At 47.4% G+C, this 21,185-nt stretch overlaps 2 protein-coding genes across 4 annotated transcripts in view; both read left to right on the top strand.

Annotated features, from left to right (window-relative positions):
• Positions 1–16,205, top strand: part of ptprq (protein tyrosine phosphatase receptor type Q) — a 40,429-nt gene extending 24,224 nt beyond the window's left edge. Inside the window, exons 29-53 of one of the 3 annotated variants that reach the window (XM_035401753.1) lie at positions 166–317; positions 852–993; positions 1,231–1,500; positions 1,921–2,244; positions 3,041–3,159; positions 3,473–3,659; positions 3,989–4,230; positions 4,372–4,438; positions 4,537–4,695; positions 5,100–5,322; positions 5,734–5,807; positions 7,512–7,611; positions 7,930–8,058; positions 9,151–9,195; positions 9,924–9,950; positions 10,290–10,371; positions 11,163–11,253; positions 11,925–12,001; positions 12,155–12,289; positions 12,950–13,075; positions 13,201–13,349; positions 13,847–13,982; positions 14,622–14,745; positions 15,601–15,659; positions 15,702–16,205. In XM_035401753.1, the coding sequence (XP_035257644.1) occupies positions 166–317; positions 852–993; positions 1,231–1,500; positions 1,921–2,244; positions 3,041–3,159; positions 3,473–3,659; positions 3,989–4,230; positions 4,372–4,438; positions 4,537–4,695; positions 5,100–5,322; positions 5,734–5,807; positions 7,512–7,611; positions 7,930–8,058; positions 9,151–9,195; positions 9,924–9,950; positions 10,290–10,371; positions 11,163–11,253; positions 11,925–12,001; positions 12,155–12,289; positions 12,950–13,075; positions 13,201–13,349; positions 13,847–13,982; positions 14,622–14,745; positions 15,601–15,638 (3,218 nt within the window). In that variant the 3' untranslated portion in view covers positions 15,639–15,659; positions 15,702–16,205. Of the gene's footprint in view, positions 1–165; positions 318–851; positions 994–1,230; positions 1,501–1,920; positions 2,245–3,040; positions 3,160–3,472; positions 3,660–3,988; positions 4,231–4,371; positions 4,439–4,536; positions 4,696–5,099; positions 5,323–5,733; positions 5,808–7,511; positions 7,612–7,929; positions 8,059–9,150; positions 9,196–9,923; positions 9,951–10,289; positions 10,372–11,162; positions 11,254–11,924; positions 12,002–12,154; positions 12,290–12,949; positions 13,076–13,200; positions 13,350–13,846; positions 13,983–14,621; positions 14,746–15,600 lie in introns of all 3 variants that reach the window. The other 2 variants (XM_035401754.1, XM_035401755.1) reach the window with 2 other exon arrangements.
• Positions 16,206–16,269: 64 nt separating this feature from the next.
• On the top strand, positions 16,270–19,087 carry myf6 (myogenic factor 6). Its single transcript, XM_035401760.1, has 3 exons — positions 16,270–18,091; positions 18,418–18,511; positions 18,648–19,087. Exons 1-3 carry the CDS (start codon positions 17,486–17,488, stop codon positions 18,761–18,763), a joined length of 816 nt encoding a protein of 271 aa, XP_035257651.1. The 5' UTR covers positions 16,270–17,485; the 3' UTR covers positions 18,764–19,087.
• The last annotated feature ends 2,098 nt before the right edge of the window (positions 19,088–21,185 follow it).

The raw sequence follows: 21,185 nt of genomic DNA, 5'->3' as shown, positions 1-21,185 counted from the left end.
GTCACATGACCGTCATTTACCATTACTGACTGTCATTGATCATTACTTACCAGCATTGATCATCACTGACCATCAGTAGCTATTAACTGGCCATTGCTGCCCACATTGCTGCTGTGGTCTTCCTGTAGTATGATGTATGATTGTGATGTTATGTTCCCCCTGCAGGCCCCGCCTCTCCGCCCAGGAACCTGACTGTGTATAACCACACTGCTGCCTCAGTGTGGCTGACCTGGGAGGCCAGCCTGGAGCCCAACGGCCTGGTTAAGTTCTATGGATTCAGGATCCTGGAGCTGCGCAGGCAGACCCTCACCTTCCAGGTACAGTGTCTCACCTTCCAGGTACAATATCTCATTCCAGGGACAGTATCTCTCCTTCCAGGGACAGTATATCACCTTCCAGGGACAGTATCTCATTCCAGGGACAGTATCCCATTCCAGGGACAGTATCTCACCTTCCAGGGACAGTATCTCATTCCAGGAACAGTATCTCACCTTCCAGGGACAGTATCTCACCTTCCAGGGACAGTATCTCATTCCAGGGACAGTATCTCACCTTCCAGGGACAGTATCTCACCTTCCAGGGACAGTATCTCATTCCAGGGACAGTATCTCATTCCAGGGACAGTATCTCATATTCTGCTGAGGACATGGAGGTCTGCTCTGTGAGTCTCCTGGCGCTGGTGTACACTGCTGAATAGCTGATTGAGCCCAGCGGTAATTTGTGGAAACCAAAACCAGAGACAAATTTTGCCAAGGAATGGGTGCCCCCCTTTCCCAGTTTAGGGGTGACCCAGAAAGCTTTGATGAATGTGAGTGTGTTTGTGGGGGTTAATGTCTGTTCCTCCCTCCCAGAACTCCTCGGGACCCTCCACCTGGGCCCAGCTCACTGGCTTCCGGCCCCACAGCGTGTACCAGATCAGCGTCTGCACCTTCACCAGGGCGGGGAATGGGGACCAGTACAGCGACCCTGTCACCTTTACAACCAACCAATCAGGTTAGCCAGCAACCCTGTCACCTTTACAACTAACCAATCAGGTTAGCTAGTGTTCCCTTTACAACTGAGCAATCCGGTTACCTTACCCTTCATGCATTGTAATTGAGGGTTATATAGCTGCTATGAGTAGGCGCATGTGAGAGAATGAATGATTGAAATACTGTGATGTGATTGGCTGCTGGTCACAGGTTCACGGCCAGTCCTGTTCTCTCATCCTGGGTTTTGTTGCCATGGCAGTGTCCGAGGCAGTTAGGAATCTGTCGTGCAGTGGGCGGAGCTGGGACTCGGTGTTTCTGGAATGGGAGGCTCCCGCCCAGTCTAACGGCGAGCTGACCCACTACCTGATCCGGTATGGAGAGGAAGAGGAGGAGCTCGGACCGCACACTCTGTGGCACACACTCAGCGGACTGCAGCCCCACACACACTACACCTTCCTGGTGATGGCCGTCAACTCTGCTGGGCCAGGGGACAGGCTGACCTGCAATGCCAGCACACCGCCGGAATCCGGTATGTCACACACACACACACACACACACACACTCTCTCACACACACACACACACACACACACACACACACACACACACACTCTCACACACACACACACACACACTCTACACCTTCCTGGTGATGGCCATCAACTCTGCAGGGCCAGGGGACAGGCTGTCCTGTAATGCCAGCCCCCACCTGATACCGGCATGCTATACTTTCAACATGTTATAATAATTTAAGAATTATACAAAAATATATAATAGCAACATTCTGCTTTAGCAATAATTTTCTGTCGTAGTAGTTCCTGAACATGGAGCACTTTGCGTAATGAATGTGTGTGTGTCTGTGGGAAACACACTGAACTAACCAGCACACTTCCTTCAGCATCAAAATGGCATCTTAAGGCGGTTCTGAATTAGATTTTTCTCTTGCACAGTACCAGGTCCTCCGGGCTACTTTAACGTGACCCAGGTGCAGCCCACCAGCGTGAGCCTGAGCTGGGACCCCCCGGAGAGCGTCCCGGGCCAGCTGCAGGGGTACCGAATCCGGGTGCAGCTCCTGTCATTGCGCTGTGGGGCCTGGGGGCTCCCGGCCTGTGTGGAGATGGAGGTGCTGGTGTACGCCAACGCGTCCACGGAGACAGAGATCACCCTGGAGCCTCTGCGCAAATACCGCCAATACCGCTTCAGCATTTCGGCTCGCACCAACGCTGGGTACGGCAACGCCTCCCGCTGGGTCACCACCCGCACCCTGCCTGGCGGTAAGAGCGCTCCGGAACCACCAAACTGTGTGAGTGCTGTGTGTGAGTGCTGTGTGTGAGTGCTGTGTGTGAGTGCTGTGTGTGAGTGCTGTGTGTGAGTGATGTGTGTGTGTGATGTGTGTGTGGTGTGTGATGTGTGAGTGGTGTGTGAGTGATGAGTGATGTGTGAGTGGTGTGTGAGTGGTGTGTGAGTGGTGTGTGAGTGATGTGTGAGTGATGAGTGATGTGTGTGTGGTGTGTGTGTGATGTGTGAGTGGTGTGTGAGTGATGTGTGAGTGATGTCTGTGATGTGAGTGGTGTGTGTGTGAGTGGTGTGTGAGTGGTGTGTGTGATGTGTGAGTGATGTGTGTGTGATGTGTGAGTGGTGTGTGAGTGATGTGTGAGTGATGTCTGTGATGTGAGTGGTGTGTGAGTGGTGTGTGTGATGTGTGAGTGATGTGTGAGTGATGTGTGTGTGATGTGTGTGTGATGTGTGAGTGATGTGTGAGTGGTGTGTGAGTGATGTGTGAGTGATGTCTGTGATGTGAGTGGTGTGTGAGTGGTGTGTGTGTGAGTGGTGTGTGAGTGGTGTGTGTGATGTGTGAGTGATGTCTGTGGTGTGTGAGTGATGTGTGTGTGATGTGTGAGTGGTGTGTAACCAGGGGCCTTCATGGCCTGCCCTGTAAACTGCCCCGATTCATTAGGCCCCTGGCCAATCCCTCCTGACAGTCTGTGGGCCGCACATCAGCAGAGCTCACGCTAAGAAATATGACAGACTAAAACTTCTTAAAGTGCATGCACATGTATGCATTCCCAGATCCTGATGACCCTCCTCGCTCCGTCTCGGTGATGACCTCATCCAGCGGGATGAAGATTGAGTGGGAGGAGCCTGAGCAGCTTGCAGGCCCCACCTCTTATCTCATCTACATCGTCTCTGTGAGTCCCTCGCTCCCTCTCTCTTCTGTTCTCTCTCCCCCGCTCCCTCTCTCTTCTGTTCTCTCTCTCCCCTTCCTCCTCTCTCCCCTGCTCCCTGAAGATCATACTCACACACCTGAAGGTCACACTCACACACCTGAAGGTCACACTCACACCCCTGAAGGTCATACTCACACAGCTGAAGGTCATATTCACACAGCTGAAGGTCATACTCACAGCCCTGAAGGTCACACTCACACCCCTGAAGGTCATACTCACACAGCTGAAGGTCATACTCACACTTCTGTATGTCCATGTCTGATTGGTGATCTAGGTGGATGGTCCAGACTTTAACCAGACCCTGGTGACAGCCCCTGAGGAGAAGCGGGCGGTGGTGATGTCCAACCTCACTGCCTACACCCTGTACCAGGTGACCGTGGTCGCCTTCCGAGGCCCTGAGGACACAGCCTGGCAGAGAGGCAAGGCCAGCGAACCTGTGTTCATCAGAACCCTGGAGGAACGTAAGCACTGAGCGTGCTCCACACATCTCAGCACTGAGTGTGCTCCACACATCTCAGCGCTGAGCGTGCTCCACACATCTCAGCACTGAGCGTGCTCCACACATCTCAGTACTGAGCGTGCTCCACACACATCTCAGCACTGAGCGTGCTCCACACATCTCAGCGCTGAGCGTGCTCCACACATCTCAGCGCTGAGCGTGCTCCGCACACATCTCAGTACTGAGCGTGCTCCACACCTCAGCAGTGACCATGTATGCACTGTGACTGAAAGGATTTTGTGTGATACATTTGTGGTCCCTCATCTGCAGTAAGTCTTTCTATTTCTCCAGAACCGAGAGACCCCCCCAAAAACGTGACCCTGCAGGTGATTCCTGAGGAGGTGACGAGGGTGTACGTAACCTTCTCCCCCCCCACCAAACCCAACGGGAACATCAGCGGCTACCAAGTGAGGATCTACAGAGACGACCAGCTGGACTTCCAGATCCACAACCTGCCCATCGTGCACACCCAGAACCAGACCATGACCGGCATCATTAAGGGCTTGAAAGGGGGCTATAACTACAGAATACTGGTATGGGGCCCTCAGACCATTTATCTGTCATTTACATGTTTATTTACATATATTTTTTAAACTTTGCTGCTGGGGCAGGTATGGGGATGCCCTGTGGAACAGCGTCTGCTCACCCTGTAAATTTCACCCCTCCATCCCCAGATTTCTGCTGTAAATGGAGCCGGATCTGGCCCCAGTTCAGAGGTTCACATCACCACGGGAATTAAAGGTTTGCCTTCTGTCGATTATTTATTTTTCTTTTTCTCTGTTCTGTTTGAACAAATCTGCGTTTTTTACGATGACCTCAGCCATGTTTGGGCGTTTCAGCACCCCCAAAGCCCACGCAAACGCCGGAGGCCGCCACAGACAAGCATGGAGTCGTCATGGCAACCTCCAGAACCATCACCATCCTGATGCCCATGTGCTTCTTCTCCGATGCCAACGGACCCATCCAGAAGGTGCAGGTGATCGTGGCAGAGGAATGGGGTAAAGCACACTCACCTGCCATCCCAACGCTGTTTCTCCTGATACAGACAAACTGCAGTGTGGTTGGATTGAACAGATACCTAGCTGCAATATGTGGTGTTAAATGCATGAAAGTGTTTTCTTCTTATTTGTTTAAATTTGTTCTCGGAACATAATTGGGGAACAGAAATGTGTCTTTAAACAGTGTTTGAATACCAAACCATTCTCACACTCACGGGTCTTCTCAGTGACCCTGACCTCTGATCAGTGAAGCAGGATGTAGGGATGAGCTATTTAGCTCTACTGCATGGCTCCAGGCTGATCCTAAATCGGTATGTGCAGTCGCACCAGAAACAGAGTGGGAGAGCTGGTTTGGACTGGGAGCTCAACTTGTCCTGTTCTCAGTGCACTGCTTCATTTTTCAGTCATGGATGACGGGAACTTGACCAACTGGAAAAACGCCTTCAACCACAGACCAGCGCCCTATTTCACAGACGAGGGTTTCCCCAATCCTGTGTGCTTTGAGAGCGGGGCGCGCAGAGTTCCTAACGTGGACACGTACGTCATCGGAGAGGACGATAGCTGCATGGCACAGGAGAAGGACGGTGCGCTGTGCAACGGGCCCCTGAAGCCCAGAACACACTACGTGTGCGTAGCGCGCTGCCGCCTTCCCCTCCCTGTGCATTCTGCTCCTCTCATCACATTCCAGCTCATTAACATAATCAGCTGCCAACATATCATCACCCAGCTCTGGCTCTTATTGTGATTATACCTGTGTATATGTGACAGATCCCCCTGTAAAAAGAGTTGTCAATCTCAGTTGGATTTTCCTGGTAAATTAAACTATAAATGTAATAATTAGCTCACTTGAGCACTTGCAGCTAATTGATAATGTATTGGGGTCACCTGACAGTGTGTCTATTGCTGTCTGATCTCAAAAGCAGTGAAAGGCGTGTCAATATATGGTTCCCTCAACTAGAGCAGGTATTGTTGGACAGATAATTAGTTACCTAACATTGAACCATCTTTTGAGTTGATTATTGATTGTTTATTTTCTAGATTCAAATTTCGAGCCGTAAACGTCCAGGGTCAGTACACGGATTCGGACTTCTCAGAGCGCATCAGAACATCAGGTAAAGTGGCATCTCTTTTCTGATGACAGGCACAGGCGCCCGTCTGTGATACATGCCGTATTCGTCTTTAATAAGCAGGCAGTAGAGCTCACTGTGCAGCAGCAAGAGATTTTAGTGCAGCAGGACATACTATGTTTGAGCTGCATTAGAGGTGTGTGTGTGTGTGTGCGTCTGTGTGTGAGAGAGGGAGAGACAGCTGCATTGGAGGTGTGTGTGTGTGTGTGTGTGTGTGTGAGAGAGAGACAGCTGCATTAGAGGTGTGTGTGTGTGTGTGAGAGAGAGACAGCTGCATTAGAGGTGTGTGTGTGAGAGAGACAGCTGCGTTAGAGGTGTGTGTGTGTGTGTGTGTGAGAGAGAGAGAGAGAGAGACAGCTGCATTAGAGGTGTGTGTGTGTGAGAGAGGCAGCTGCATTAGAGGTGTGTGTGTGTGTGTGTGTGAGAGAGAGAGAGGCAGCTGCATTAGAGGTGTGTGTGTGTAAATGGTAAATGGACTGCATTTATATAGCGCTTTTATCCAAAGCGCTTTACAATTGATGCCTCTCATTCGCCAGAGCAGTTAGGGGTTAGGGGTTAAGTGTCTTGCTCAAGGACACTTCGACACGCCCAGGGTGGGGTTTGAACCGGCAACCCTCCGACTGCCAGACAATCGGTCTTACCTCCTGAGCTATGTCGCCCCATAGTGTGAGAGAGACAGCTGCATTAGAGGTGTGTGTGTGTGTGAGAGAGAGACAGCTGCATTAGAGGTGTGTGTGTGTGTGTGCGCGTGTGAGAGAGAGAGACAGCTGCATTAGAGGTGTGTGTGTGTGAGAGAGAGGCAGCTGCATTAGAGGTGTGTGTGTGTGTGTGTGTGTGTGTGTGTGAGTGTGTGTATGTGTGTGTGAGAGACGGCTGCATTAGAGGTGTGTGTGTGTGAGTGTGTGTGTGTGTGAGAGAGAGAGACAGCTGCATTAGAGGTGTGTGTGTGTGTGTGTGTGTGTGTGTGTGTGTGAGAGGCAGCTGCATTAGAGGTGTGTGTGTGTATGTGTGTGTGTGTGTGAGAGAGAGAGAGAGAGACAGCTGCATTAGAGGTGTGTGTGTGTGAGAGGCAGCTGCATTAGAGGTGTGTGTGTGTGTGTGTGTGTGAGAGGCAGCTGCATTAGAGGTGTGTGTGTGTGAGAGAGACAGCTGCATTAGAGGTGTGTGTGTGTGTGTGTGTGTGTGTGTGTGTGTGTGTGAGAGGCAGCTGCATTAGAGGTGTGTGTGTGTGTGTGTGTGTGTGTGAGAGAGAGAGAGACAGCTGCATTAGAGGTGTGTGTGTGTGTGTGTGTGTGTGTGTGAGAGAGAGAGAGACAGCTGCATTAGAGGTGTGTGTGTGTGTGTGTGTGTGTGTGTGTGTGTGTGTGTGTGTGTGTGTGTGTGTGTGTGTGTGTGTGTGTGTGAGAGGCAGCTGCATTAGAGGTGTGTGTGTGTGTGTGTGTGTGTGTGTGTGTGTGAGAGGCAGCTGCATTAGAGGTGTGTGTGTGTGTGTGTGTGTGTGTGTGTGTGTGTGTGTGTGTGAGAGAGGCAGCTGCATTAGAGGTGTGTGTGTGTATGTGTGTGTGTGTGTGTGTGTGAGAGAGAGGCAGCTGCATTAGAGGTGTGTGTGTGTATGTGTGTGTGTGTGTGTGTGTGAGAGAGAGAGAGAGAGACAGCTGCATTAGAGGTGTTTTTGCTTTTGTATTGCAGACAGCCGGAATTTGACTCGGGATGAGGAGATTATCCTGGGTGTGCTGCTGTCCTTCTTCCTCGCTGTGCTGCTCATCCTGATCATCTACGCATCTGTAAGGTAAGGACACAGTTATTATACGCAGCTCTACAGTAAGGACACAGTTATTATACGCAGCTCTACAGTAAGGACACAGTTATTATGCGCAGCTGTACAGTAAGGACACAGTGATCATGCACAGCTGTACAGTAAGGACACAGTGATCATGCGCAGCTGTACAGTAAGGACACAGTGATCATGCGCAGCTGTACAGTAAGGACACAGTGATCATGCGCAGCTGTACAGTAAGGACACAGTGATCATGCGCAGCTGTATCATCGGGCATTATTTTAAAAAGCTGTTGTTGCGCTGAAGTGCTCCGCTCTCCTCCTGTCTCAGGATCCATCAGAAGCAGAAGGAAGGAGGCACCTACTCTCCTCGAGAGGCTGAGATCATCGAAACCAAGTTCAAGCTGGACCAGCTGATCGCCGTGGCCGACCTGGAGCTCAAAGAGGAGAAGCTGAACCGGTGAGAGGGTCTCTTGACCCTGGCATGACCCCACCGTGATCCCACCGTGACCCCTGCCCCTTCCCAAGGCCCCCTGGGATTCGGGTTCAGGCTAATCTGTCTGCGCTGTTTTTTGTTTGCGTCTCATTGGAGTCCACCCTGGGGGTCTCCATGGGAATTCAGAGAAGATGATTGCACTGATTGGTTTAGCGTTTGAGGGCCTTTTTTATTTCCTTACCTCCACTTGGCAGTCTGTGTGTTAGTAACTGTTACTGTCTTATCCAGAATGAATGCGCATAGTGGGGCTAGGCTAACGGTTCTGATTTACTCACAGGGAAACTAGGCAAATGGTCCTAGTTTACCCACACACACCACACACAGTGAAGCTAGGCTAACAGTCCTGGTTTACCCACACACACCACACACAGTGAAGCTAGGCTAACAGTCCTGGTTTACCCACACACACTACACACAGTGAAGCTAGGCTAACTGTCTTGGTTTACCCACACACAGTGAGGCTAGGCTTACAGTCCTGGTTTACCCACGCACACGAGGCTAGGCTAACGGTTCTGGATTACCCATGCACAGTGAAGCTAGGCTAGGTTAATGACACTGTAAAAATCTCAGTCAGTGTGCTCCTTACTGCAGCAGCCATGCTGCGGTGATCTGTGGGTGGCACAGAGGGGGCTGGCCCTGGCAGGACAGCGGGTCATTTGGGGGTTTGAGGGCTGGGTGTGGAGAAGCTGCTACTGCATGAGAAAGTGTATTTAACTCATTCTTCCACATTATTATTTGGAGTGTCTGTGTGTGACTCACCGCTTAGCTTCAGAGCTTACTCTCATAACTCAACCGCACGCTACAGAACTGACACTGAGCACCGACCTCTCTTATCCTGGCTTTCTGAGGGTTCTGTTGGGCTCTGCTTGTGTTCTGTTTGGGTTCCAGTTGGCTCTGTTTCAGTTCTGTTGGGTTCTGTGTTCTTTTGGGTTTTAGTTTGGGCACCGTTTGGTTTCTGTTGGGTTCTGTTAGGGTGCTGGTGGGGTTTTGTCTTGCTCTACCCTGCTTAATTAACTGGCACTGCTCACTAACCTGGCCTTGGCTTTGTGTTTCCAGGTACTCCTCCTTTTTCTTTAGAAGGAAGGAAATATTTGTCATCCAGTAAGTTTCTCCACGTGCAACCTGCTGTCCCAGTGTGCCTTGTGCAGTGCTTTGATTGTTCACGGGTTCTGCTTGGTGATATCGGTGTCTATTTCTCTCACTATCTCTCTCTCTCATATCTGTGGTGTACTTTTTCAGCATTGTCATGTGTGCAGTTTGATCTTCTGTTTGTAGTGCAGACTTTCTGCGTTCTGACACTCTTGGTCCAATCCGCATTAGAAGGGATAGGCAGTATTGCACATGCATGTGAAATATGATTTTTGTATTTCAGAAAGGCTGCTTGCCTCTTTGGTTTATAGATATCTTTTTTAGGATCTATTTTTCTGCCCATCAGTACATAAGCGTGCCTTTACTGAGATGATTGTCAAACACATCCTGTAGAACACGTGAAGATGGATGTAACTTCCTGTAGAACAGGTGAAGATGGAGGTAACTTCCTGTAGAACAGGTGGAGGTGATGGAGGTAACTTCCTGTAGAACAGGTGAAGATGATGGTGTGACGGGTAACGCCCAGGCCCTCTGTTCCTGTCCTGCAGTGTTCAGGCGCATGCCCTCAGCTGCATGCGGTGTTCAGGCGCATGCTCTCAGGTGCATGCAGTGTTCAGGCGCATGCTCTCAGGTGCATGCAGTGGTAGCAGACAGACAGCTTGGCCACAAATGCATGTTTGATTGTCATAATGCAGCTCCTGTTTTTTAAACTCCATGTTTTTCTGTGAATTCTATTCCAGGCTTCTCAGTTATAGAAAATCTCTCAAGTAAGTGTCTGGACTGTTGCGTGATGCGTTTGTGTTCGCGTGTGTGTGATGAGTCGGGGAGTGCTGATTCCTGGACTTATAAATGGGACAGGCGTGACTAACACCTCAGTAACAGACCTGGAGCCCCTGCTCCCCCAGGGCCTGGAAATCCTCATAATTACACCGTGAGGTCAGCACACTGCCCCTTCCACCAATCAGAGAACAGTGCCTGGGGCTAGGGAGGAGATGTGTGTGTGTATGTGTATGTGTATGTGTGTGTGTGTGTGTGTTTGTGTGTGTGTGTGTGTGTGTGCTGCACTGGGAGGCCTGGCTGATTGTTCTCTTCCTTTGTGTTCTCAGGCCTGTTAATAAGAAGTCGTTTCTGCAGCACGTGGAGGACCTGTGTGCCAACGACAACATCAAGTTCCAGGAGGAATTCTCTGTATGTGACACGCACACACTCTTTCTCTCACACACACAAACAGACACACACACACTCTCTCACACACACACACACACTCTCTCTCTCACACACATACTCTCTCTCTCACTCACACACACACACACACACACCAGCCCCCCAGGTGAGAACATAGCCCCTCCCTGGTCATCAGTGCCCAGTCACCATGCGCAGTGTTTGGATAGTAAAGTAACACCAGGCTGTATTCACCTCTGAGGCCTGCAACCTGTTGAGTATAATTCACTCGGGTGTCAGGACCTGGTATCCTAGGATACTGTTACCACAAGGAGACCACATACCTAACAGTCCTGGCTGCTGCATATCACCATACATCATTATTACCACTGAAAATGCTGAGAAGGATTCATAAAAATAATAACTGAATTTAAAAGCAAAGAGGTGCTCGGACAATCCACAAATCTGGGCTAATGCCACAACCCTGCCTGTGTCCCCTTCTAGCAATATTCTTTTGGAACTTATTAGTGGGTATTTAAAATCATGTTTGGTGTTTTTCAGTCATTGGGCTACTGCAGATTACAGAAGAAGCTCTGTATTGAGTGCCATTGGTTAAAGAAAAGCTCATGTTTTGAGGCTGTTTGCTGCCACTGTGGCTTTTATCTGTAATTGCGTTTGTTCTGTTTGCTTAGCTGCAGCCATCCCAGTGCTTCTCCCGTGTGAGCAGCTGTTACCGTGTTTGAGTTTCAGGCCTTAGGACCTTGCAGCTTGCTGTGAGCTTGAAGGTTTTTCAGCAGATCCTTCTGTCTTTCTGCCAGGAACTTCCCAAGCTGCTGCACGACCTGGCCACCTCAGACGCCGACCTGCCCTGGAACCGTTCGAAGAACCGCTTCACCAACATCAAGCCCTGTACGTATCAGCACAGAGCTAAAGCAACATCGAGCCCTGTGCGTATCAGCACAGAGCTAAAGCAACATCGAGCCCTGTGCGTATCAGCACAGAGCTAAAGCAACATCGAGCCCTGTGCGTATCAGCACAGAGCTAAAGCAACATCGAGCCCTGTGCGTATCAGCACAGAGCTAAAGCAACATCGAGCCCTGTGCGTATCAGCACAGAGCTAAAGCAACATCGAGCCCTGTGTATATCAGCACAGAGCTAAAGCAACATCGACAGCAACAGCCCTGTGCGTATCAGTTGCTTTAAAAACAGTACCCCAGCTTTTGTAAGTCAAAGGCGCATTAGAATGCGTGTCTGACTTTAACATTGTTGTGGGGGGTATAGACTCTCCCCCTTGTTTAGATATCAGCTGCAGCCAATGAGATCTCTGCCTTGTCTATGGCCCCCAGCCTCCCGGGCAAAGCTATTAGAATGAAATACATATTCATAGAAATGCACTGTAGTTATATTTACTGTGTACAATACATACGTCTTCCAGTATATTTATTCCAGTGGGTGTCTGAAAATAGGAAACCTAGACAGGAAATTCATTATTTTATTCAGGCAGCCACAGCTTTAAAGTTTGAGATGACCTGATATGTTCATGTCTAAATGCACTGAAATGCCACATGCTTGTTTCCTAGACAACAACAACAGAGTGAAGCTGCTGTCGGAACCTGGGGTCCCTGGATCGGACTACATAAACGCCAGCTTTGTCTCGGTAGGCCAATACCTGTACTGCCCTCTAAGGACTGGAGGGGTCGCAGGTTCAAATCCATGAGGGATGTAGCTCTTATAATTTTGAGCAATGTACTTAATTTGAGCCTGAGTCACAGTGTGGTTCCAGATGTGAATTCCTCTCTCTCTGCTGCAGGGGTACCTTTGCCCAAATGAGTTCATCGCCACCCAGGGCCCGCTGCCAGGTACGGTGGCGGACTTCTGGCGGATGATCTGGGAAACGCGCTCGCGCACCATCGCCATGCTCACACAGTGCTTCGAGAAAGGCAGGGTGAGTTCCAGCGAGCGGATCCACCTCCTCCTAGACCCTGGCTCTGTCTCACTCTCTCTCTGTCTGTCCCTCTCTCTCCCTCTGTCTGTCTGTGCCTCTCTCCCTTTTTCTCTCCCTCTCTCTCCCTCTGTCTGTCTGTGCCTCTCTCCCTCTTTCTCTCCCTCTCTCTCCCTCATGTCTATCCCTCTGTCTGTCCTTCTCTCTCTCCCTCTCTCTCCCTCATGCCTATCCCTCTGTCCGTCCTTCTCTCTCTCCCTCTCTCTCCCTGTCTGTCTCTCTCTCCCTCTGTCTGTCCCTCTGTCTGTCCTCTCTCTCCCTCTTTCTGTCCCTCTGTCTGTCCTTCTCTCTCTCCCTCTCTCTGTCTTTTTCGGTAGGGTTAGGGTTAGGGTTAGGGTTATCTCCTCTCTCAATTCAGGGGTTTCTCTAGGGGTTTCGTCATACTTGTTCCTGGTTATGGTTATACACTTTGTTGTACGTCGCTCTGGATAAGAGCGTCTGCCAAATGCCTGTAATGTAATGTAATGTAATTCAGTATGCTTTATTGGCATGTAACAAAGATTGTATATATTACCAACAGTAACACGTAACCTTAAACATCGAACATACCTCTTGACCCCTCTCTATCTCCTTCCCTCTCTCTTTTCCTTATTTCCCCCTCAGATTCGATGTCACCAGTACTGGCCCGAGGACAACAAACCAGTGACCGTGTTTGGAGATATCGTCATCACCAAGCTGAGCGAGGATGTGTTTCCTGATTGGACCGTTCGGGTCCTCAAAGTGGAGAGGGTAAAACTGCGTTGTGTTACTGAGGCAGGAGGTGGGGGGGTCTGTTTCTGCAGGACGGGGCCTAGCCCCTAAGACCTGGGGGGGGGTGATTACACTAACCGCAGCATTTGGGCTTCTCTCCGTAGCATGGCGACTACATGGTAGTGAACCACTTTAACTTCACATCCTGGCCGGAGCACGGGGTCCCGGAGTCCAGCACCACCCTCATCCAGTTCGTCAGGACCATCCGAGCCCACAGGGGACATGACAACACCACCATGGTGGTGCACTGCAGGTGAGCTTACCTGTGCCTCCACCCTCTGTAACAGGCTCCAAATGGCGGACCGGGCTGAGAACAGGTGCCCAGGCTGGCTGGCATGTGTAGCCTAGCTCTTGTTACCTTAATTCCATACTCTACTTTCTTTGGGAGGGTCAGTATTGATTGTGCACCTGTCTCATGACTGCAGTGTTCTCCATCAGTTAGGGGGGTTTGCACACTAGTTTGTCACATTCAGCAACTCACCATTGCTTTTTATATTATCAGTTTATGTTTCATATAATGCCATTTGAACACAATTAGGGGACAAGTTTTGAAAAAGTCACATCCAAATCTTCTCAAAAGCTGATTGGAAAATGCTGAGATGTGTTTTTTTTACTATGATCTGTATATTTTTTTTCTTGATTCTTCGGGTCAGTCTGTCCAAGTGACCAGTCTCAGGAACTAAAAAAGCACAGACCTGCTCTCAATCTGTGGTTCTCCTGACGTGCGGTTCTCCTGTGGTTTTGTGGCAGTGCGGGTGTGGGCCGGACGGGCGTGTTCATTGCACTGGACCACCTCGTCCAGCACGTGAGCGACCATGACTTTGTGGACATTTACGGCCTGGTGGCAGAGCTTCGAAGCGAGAGGATGTGCATGGTGCAGAACCTGGTGAGAACGCTGTGGCAACACCCTCACAACGCTCTGTATTCATCAGCAACGCTAGCCTTTAACACTCTGAAGAGCAGGGGCTTTCCAAATGCATTTTCAACATTCTAAGTCAATGTTCTAGAACTCCACTGCTTTCAATTACCCATAGCGACTGTGACATCAGCATTAGAATGTTCAGGTAAGAAAACTCTAATCACATTTTTGTGGTCTTACACCTTAAAGGGTTAAATGTGTGTGTTCTCACAGTCGTACTGTCAGGTCAGGTGCAACTCTCACCCTGCTTGGCATTCCCTAGGAGGGAAAAATCAAACTCACTGAAACACACAAAAACAAAGGAACTCTTCACAGAGGAGATGAAAGGTGAACTCCTATTCAAAATTCAAATAAGTTTTCACAAGAAGCACTGAGCACCTTTCTGGTTTTTTTGCTCTGATTTGGATATAAAATAAGAATGTAGAATCCACAAATAATTTCACTAAAACCTTAAAGGAACATCAGCTGATGAAACTTGAACAGCGAACCTGTGCAAGCCTATGCACTTTGATGGAGCTGATCCCCAGGCTTTTCTCTGATAGCAGGAGGAGGAGTCTGTGTGCAGCGTGTCTCTGGACTGCCCTGTTCTGTCTCATTGCTCCTCAGGCGCAGTACATGTTCCTGCACCAGAGCACTCTGGACCTGCTGAACAGCAAGGGCAACAGCCAGTCTGTGTGGTTCGTCAGCTACTCTGCTCTGGAGAAGATGGACTCCCTGGATGCCATGGAAGGTGAGCGTGCTCTTTCCAAAATAACCGGGCGGCCGCGGGTTCCTTACAGCACGCACCAAGCCCCTAAATCCCCCTGCCATCGCTGCTTCCAGTCCGTGCGTGCGGGTTCCTTACAGCACGCACCCAGCCCCTAAATCAGGCCTGCCATCGCTGCTTCCAGTCCGTGCGTGCGTGCGTGGGTCACGTGTGCAGAGAAAATGTGTCCCCATCGGCACATGGGATGGCAGGAGCATCGACACAATAAACGTGTTTAAATCTGATCACGTGTGCCTGATAAGTAAAATGAATGTCATAAGCATGGTAAATACAGAGGTGTGGTTTTTACTGATTAATCAGGAAATAACAGATTTTGTGGATGTTTGTGGGAGCCACAGTTATTCTTGCTTTATTGGTGCACATTCTGTCCTGCTCTTGGATGTCTGAGAGTGCAGAAGCTCTTGACGTGTGTGCTTCTCACGTGCCCAAGTCCCCTGCGTCTGGTTGAGATATTTAGCGGCCTGGAATTCAGCATTTCCTGATTCATCAGCAAAAATCAAATCCTTAAAAATTTAATTAGGCTGGTTGATAAAATTAATGTCTACCTCAGACAAAGCATTTAATGCCATTCATATAATTTTATCATTACACATGTTCCAGTTATTGATTGCGCCAAGCAGTAAAGAATTTTTTGCCAGTTACCCTGCAAGCCTGTATTTAAACTTTGTCTTTGTAATTTATTAAGCATGTTGAAAAGATTATTGCAAAATCCATCTTCAGACTGTTGTAAAATGTAAGCAGCATAGACTCTGTGAGGGTTTAAATCTGAAGTCTGAAGTCTTACTCTTATTCATGTTGCGCTGTTTTTCTTTTTTCCAGGCGATGTTGAGCTTGAATGGGAGGAAACGACCATGTGAGACTGTTTCTGTTTGCTTCAGTTTCTCTGGCTGAACTGGACAGACTGTTTCTGTTTGCTTCAGTTTCTCTGGCTGAACTGGACAGACTGTTTCTGTTTGCTTCAGTTTCTCTGGCTGAACTGGACAGACTCTGTTTCTGTTTGCTTCAGTTTCTCTGGCTGAACTGGACAGACTCTGTTTCTGTTTGCTTCAGTTTCTCTGGCTGAACTGGACAGACTCTGTTTCTGTTCGCTGGACAGATTCTATGCACCTGGACTTTGGGGCCAAAAAGACTGTAAATATGATTTTATTAAAAAGCTTGCTTATGGTACTCTGCCCTGTCAACGCTGCAAACAAAAAATAAACTGTTTTGTACATAATCTTTGGCGTATATAAAGCAGTGAAATATGCACACAATATGACAACTTCAGCTCTTTGTATTTCCTGTAAAAAATTCTGATATTATTATTATTATTATTATTATTATTATTATTATTATTATTAATAATAATAATTATTATTCTTATTCTTATTGGTTTTGTTGCTGTTGATGTCTTGTGTTTTTGTAAGATAAATGAAGCCAAAGGAGTCTATGTGTCAGAATGTCTCTGCGTTATTATATATGTGCTGTGTTATTGTTCTGAGTGTCCACTTCCTGTGAGTAAAGACAGAGTTCCTGTTTTGAGTAAAGACAGAGTTCCTGTGTTGAGTAAAGAGTTCCTGTGTTGAGTGAATGCAGAGTTCCTGTGTTGAGTAAAGAGTTCCTGTGTTGAGTGAATGCAGAGTTCCTGTGTTGAGTATCAAGCAGTGAGGTGGCATGTGGACCACATGCATGGTTGTGCTATGAGAGCTCAGCTGTGTGGAAGGGCCCTGCAGGTTAGTGGCAGAACAGGCCTCTCTAGGTGAAAAGATGTTTCAGTTTTTTGGGGTTTTTTGCAGCATCTTTAGGTATAAAACCCCTTAAATATAGTGTCCTTCAGGGCTAAACAAACACCACTGGGGACAGTGTATGATCAAGGCTCCACATTTAACTGAGCCAGCCAGCTGCCAATGTTCACCAACTCGCTGCGTGTCATTTTATTTACACTTGTAGTTTAACTTTCAGGTTCATAGCAAGTTTTTACTGTTTGTACTATCAACTGTAGGCTGAGGCAAAAGCCAACTAAAGTTTGTCCTTCAAAGGTTTTTTGAGTTCGAGATGTGAGGAACAGGACCCATCAACACATCGCACCTCAGTAAATCTTCCCGCAGGTCACATAAAAAAGGCCAAAGGCTGTATAGCTTTCCACAGAACGGTCTTTCATCTATTTGGATTAAATGTGGAATTTGCCTTTAATCTATTTTTACCGCACATGCGTGAGTTTATGAAAGCCATTTTCAGTACGCACATTCCAAGCTATTTATGAATCAGTGTTTAGCCAGTCCCAGAACCTCAATTGAGTTTGTTGGTTGCAACTCTGCACATGAATTTGTGTTATTCAAGTGTGCTATTTTGTCAACACTGAAATGGATCAATTGAAGTACCAGGTTAAACCATTAGCATGAAATTGCTCAGTAGGTAATGTTTCAATGTTCATGTCTATCTAGCAGACTGTAACACATTAAAACGTGATATCCCGTCATGTACAGCATGTAATCGTTTGGCTGCAAAATAAGTACTAAAGACAGTTTTTATTAATATCATGTATATATGGTGAAAGGTGATAATGGACGCATTTAAGGCACCAGTCGTGCGTTTGAAGGAGGAGATGATAATGCCTGTGTTTGGCACGCGCAGTAGTACCAGCGCAGGCCCATTGAAATCAGGAGTTTGATGCACTGCGACAGCTAACCGTTGGATTGAGTTTCAGCTGCTATATATAAGCGGCATGGCCTGTGTCACTGGGCTATTTAAATGGCATCCAGGCAGCTGCACTGCTGGACTGGCAGAGTCGGGCTGCTCGGGGCACAGCACCATGATGGACCTTTTCGAGCCCAGCGCCTATTTCTTCAGCGACCTGCGCTGCCTGGACGGGGATAATGGGGTGCTGCCGCACCTGGAGATGGCGGGGGTTTCCCCGCTATACCACGGGAGCGACGGGCCCCTGTCGCCGGGCCGCGAGCTCGTCCCATCCGAGACGGGGTGCGACAGCAGCGGGGAGGAGCACGTGCTGCCCCCCCCCGGCCTGCAGTCCCACGGCCCGGGGCAGTGCCTCATCTGGGCCTGCAAGACCTGCAAGCGCAAGTCAGCCCCCACCGACCGGCGCAAAGCCGCCACCCTGCGCGAGCGGCGCCGCCTGAAGAAGATCAACGAAGCCTTCGAGGCTCTGAAGAGGAAGACCGTGCCCAACCCCAGCCAGCGGCTGCCCAAGGTGGAGATCCTGCGCAGCGCCATCAGCTACATCGAGAAGCTGCAGGACCTGCTGCACACGCTCGACCAGCAGGAGAACCTTCCGGATAAAGACTCCTTTCACTATAGCATGAAAGAGCACCATGTAAGCATTTACACATCCGTACTAAAGCGCTGACACTCAGTAACATAGGTCTGTTCACAAACTGCAGTAAAACTATAGTAACAATGAGGAAAATGTATAATTCCTGAATGTTAAAATTTAATGATTGGCTGAAAAAAACATATTTGGGAGGCAGCTAGATGTCTAATTAAATTTCTCTTATTCTTTCTCTTAAAAAGAAGCTATTGCTGTTCAGTCCAGCTACATAGTGTCTGGAAAATTAGCTATTCCTAATCTATATTACTGTTGCTGTAATGTTTAAATATTATTGATTCATGTCTTGATAACGATTTATGCTTTTGCTGTAGGTTTCCAATACCGAGTACCAGGGGAGAAAGTCTTGCCATAACTGGCAAAACATTGCTGATCATTCCAATGTGCCGATGACAATTCAAAGAGAGGGTTGGTTCAATTTCTTACAAGAAAGTTTCCTGAATAATTCTGTTTTTCTCAAGTTGATTTAAACCAATGAAATTACATTGAAAAGTGTGCCGTGTTGAAACCAGGAGCCTTGGAAGATGTGTTGTTCTTTTTTTAGGAACTGCCGTTGAGTCCTCCGGCTCCTCCAGCCTTCGACGGCTGTCCTCCATTGTGGACAGTATTTCGAGTGAAGAACAGAAAGCTAATTTCAGTGAGGAAGTGTCAGAAACATGAAATTAATTGGCTAAATCTAGAATTTTATACACGCAGCACAAAAACATTCACATTTCCGCCATGTCATTTCAAACTATTTCTTTATTTTAGGAATGTATTACAGTAGTTGTATCTTGTTTAGGACTGTTTTAGTTGTGTCTTATTTAATTAACCGACACTGTGATTGACGTGGGCATCATTTTTTCAATTAGCAATATAATTATTAATTTCCAAATTAATTATTTTCCAAAGTGGTTTGGATTTTCTACATACCTTTTTATTTTCTAAAGGACACAAATGACTCGAAGTACAACTGTCTTTTTTTAAACAAAAGATATATATGTACATTTTCCAGAAATAGAAATGTTGTAAATATTTTATAATGAATTAAATTGAGTTAAATTATTTTGTATTTTACAGTTTTAAATAAAAATTCCAAATATTAATATATGTATTTTATTTTTCTGTTTTGTCTCTTGATTATACATCAAAGACATACCTAAGCTATATTAATATTGTAAAAGTGAAAAATGCTAAATAGAAAAATTAAACAAGCTTAATTTCTGCAAGGTATACTTACTTTGGAAGAAGCTAAAAAATAGTTGTTGCCTCTGGCACCATTTGAACAAACCAATGGCTGTTGAAAACTGAGTGCTGTCCAATCATGTAAGGTATAAAGCTTAATGAATAACGTATTCTACATAAATACATCCAAGTCTGACCTTCATGGTGAGCTCTCAATTGATAACTTGCCAGCTTTCTTTATCTTTCAGACCTCTGTAATGTTTTGCTGAAAACTATACTGTACATTTACTTGAACTGATTACTAAAATCAATTGCTCCTCTGCTATTGGGACAGTTCAGGCACATCTACAGTTTTTCACATCAATTGATCACAATTGTTTTTTATTGATCACATACACATGGTGTACATGGCAGTGAGATTCATTGTTCTCATATGCATCTCTCTCAATTCACAACACAGTAAACACAATAAAATAAAATAAAAACAATATTTTAGCAGGTATTTACAATTAAGTGATAATGCTAGTAATAAATAGTAGAATGTAATAAGTAAAGATAGAAGTAACTAAAGTATTGCACATCACACTTGGATTGGCAGTATAAAGTGATCACCTGACAGTGCTGAAGTGGCTCAGTGAGGCAGTGGGGTGGGAGGAGGTAGGAGGGAAAGGGGTGGGAGGGGGAAGTTCAGTTGTTGGTGGAGCTGGGCAGTGGTTAGGGGTCTCAGCTCAGCATGTGAATGGTTTGGGGGTAGAAGCTGTCCTTGAGCTTCTACCCCCAAGCCATTCGTATCCATTTTGTGTTTCATGATGACTTTGGTGACCGCTATTGTCCCCATTCACAGCTTTCTGTGTTATCCTGCTTTGAGGGGACTCGTAACTGCTGAGGTCGGCCAAAAGGTTGGCAGTGACTGGCCTTCTCTTCGTTTTTTTGGCTATTTAAAGGATGTAAAATGACACTGAGTCCAAAATAGCCTTGGCTGTTTCTTTGCCCCAGCTGACAATAAGCTAGTCAGTGCCTCCATTACAGTAGATATACTGTAGTAATTTCAGTGCCTCCATTAGAGTAGTTATACTGTAGTAATTTCAGTGCCTCCATTAGAGTAGTTATACTGTAGTAATTTAAGTGCCTCCATTAGAGTAGATATACTGTAGTAATTTCAGTGCCTCCATTAGAGTAGATATACTGTAGTAATTTCAGTGCCTCCATTAGAGTAGTTATACTGTAGTAATTTCAGTGCCTCCATTAGAGTAGATATACTGTAGTAATTTCAGTGCCTCCATTAGAGTAGATATACTGTAGTAATTTCAGTGCCTCCATTAGAGTAGATATACTGTAGTAATTTCAGTGCCTCCATTAGAGTACTTATACTGTAGTAATTTCGTTTGGAATGTTAGCGGTGTGTTTTGGGCTTTGTTTTGAACATGTATGCATCCCTGTTCATTTGGAGAGCACTGTGACTCTGTGGTTCCCAGAATGCATTGTGGTTGTGTGATCCCTATACTGGGAGAGTAAACTGGTCTTAGATTACAGCCAAACCTGTTCTGCCAGCCCGACCACCCCCCCCCCCCCCCCCCCAAAAAAAAAAAAAAACCCATTACTGCACTCATCCCCTCCACACATCCACAAGCCAAGCTACAAGTGGGTATTAATACAGTTACTCATAATGTCACAAAATTAACCTGAAATGTGTATGCGTGCGTGCGTGCGTGCGTGCGTGCGTGCGTGCGTGCGTGCGTGCGTGCGTGCGTGCGTGCGTGCGTGCACACGCATGTGTGCATTCTCAGACACACACTACATTATTACATTATCACAGTGACTCACAAGCCTAATCCTCTGGATATTGAGAGGGTTTATAGGCTTGAAGAGATGTCTGTTAAATTAATTCCTGTTGTTAACTGTGCTTTGTAAACCAACC

The sequence above is a fragment of the Anguilla anguilla genome, chromosome 19 (assembly GCF_013347855.1).
Source record: "Anguilla anguilla isolate fAngAng1 chromosome 19, fAngAng1.pri, whole genome shotgun sequence".
Classification (NCBI taxonomy): domain Eukaryota; kingdom Metazoa; phylum Chordata; class Actinopteri; order Anguilliformes; family Anguillidae; genus Anguilla; species Anguilla anguilla.
Note: the sequence above shows the minus strand (reverse complement) of the source record. Positions and strands in the feature narration are given on the sequence as shown.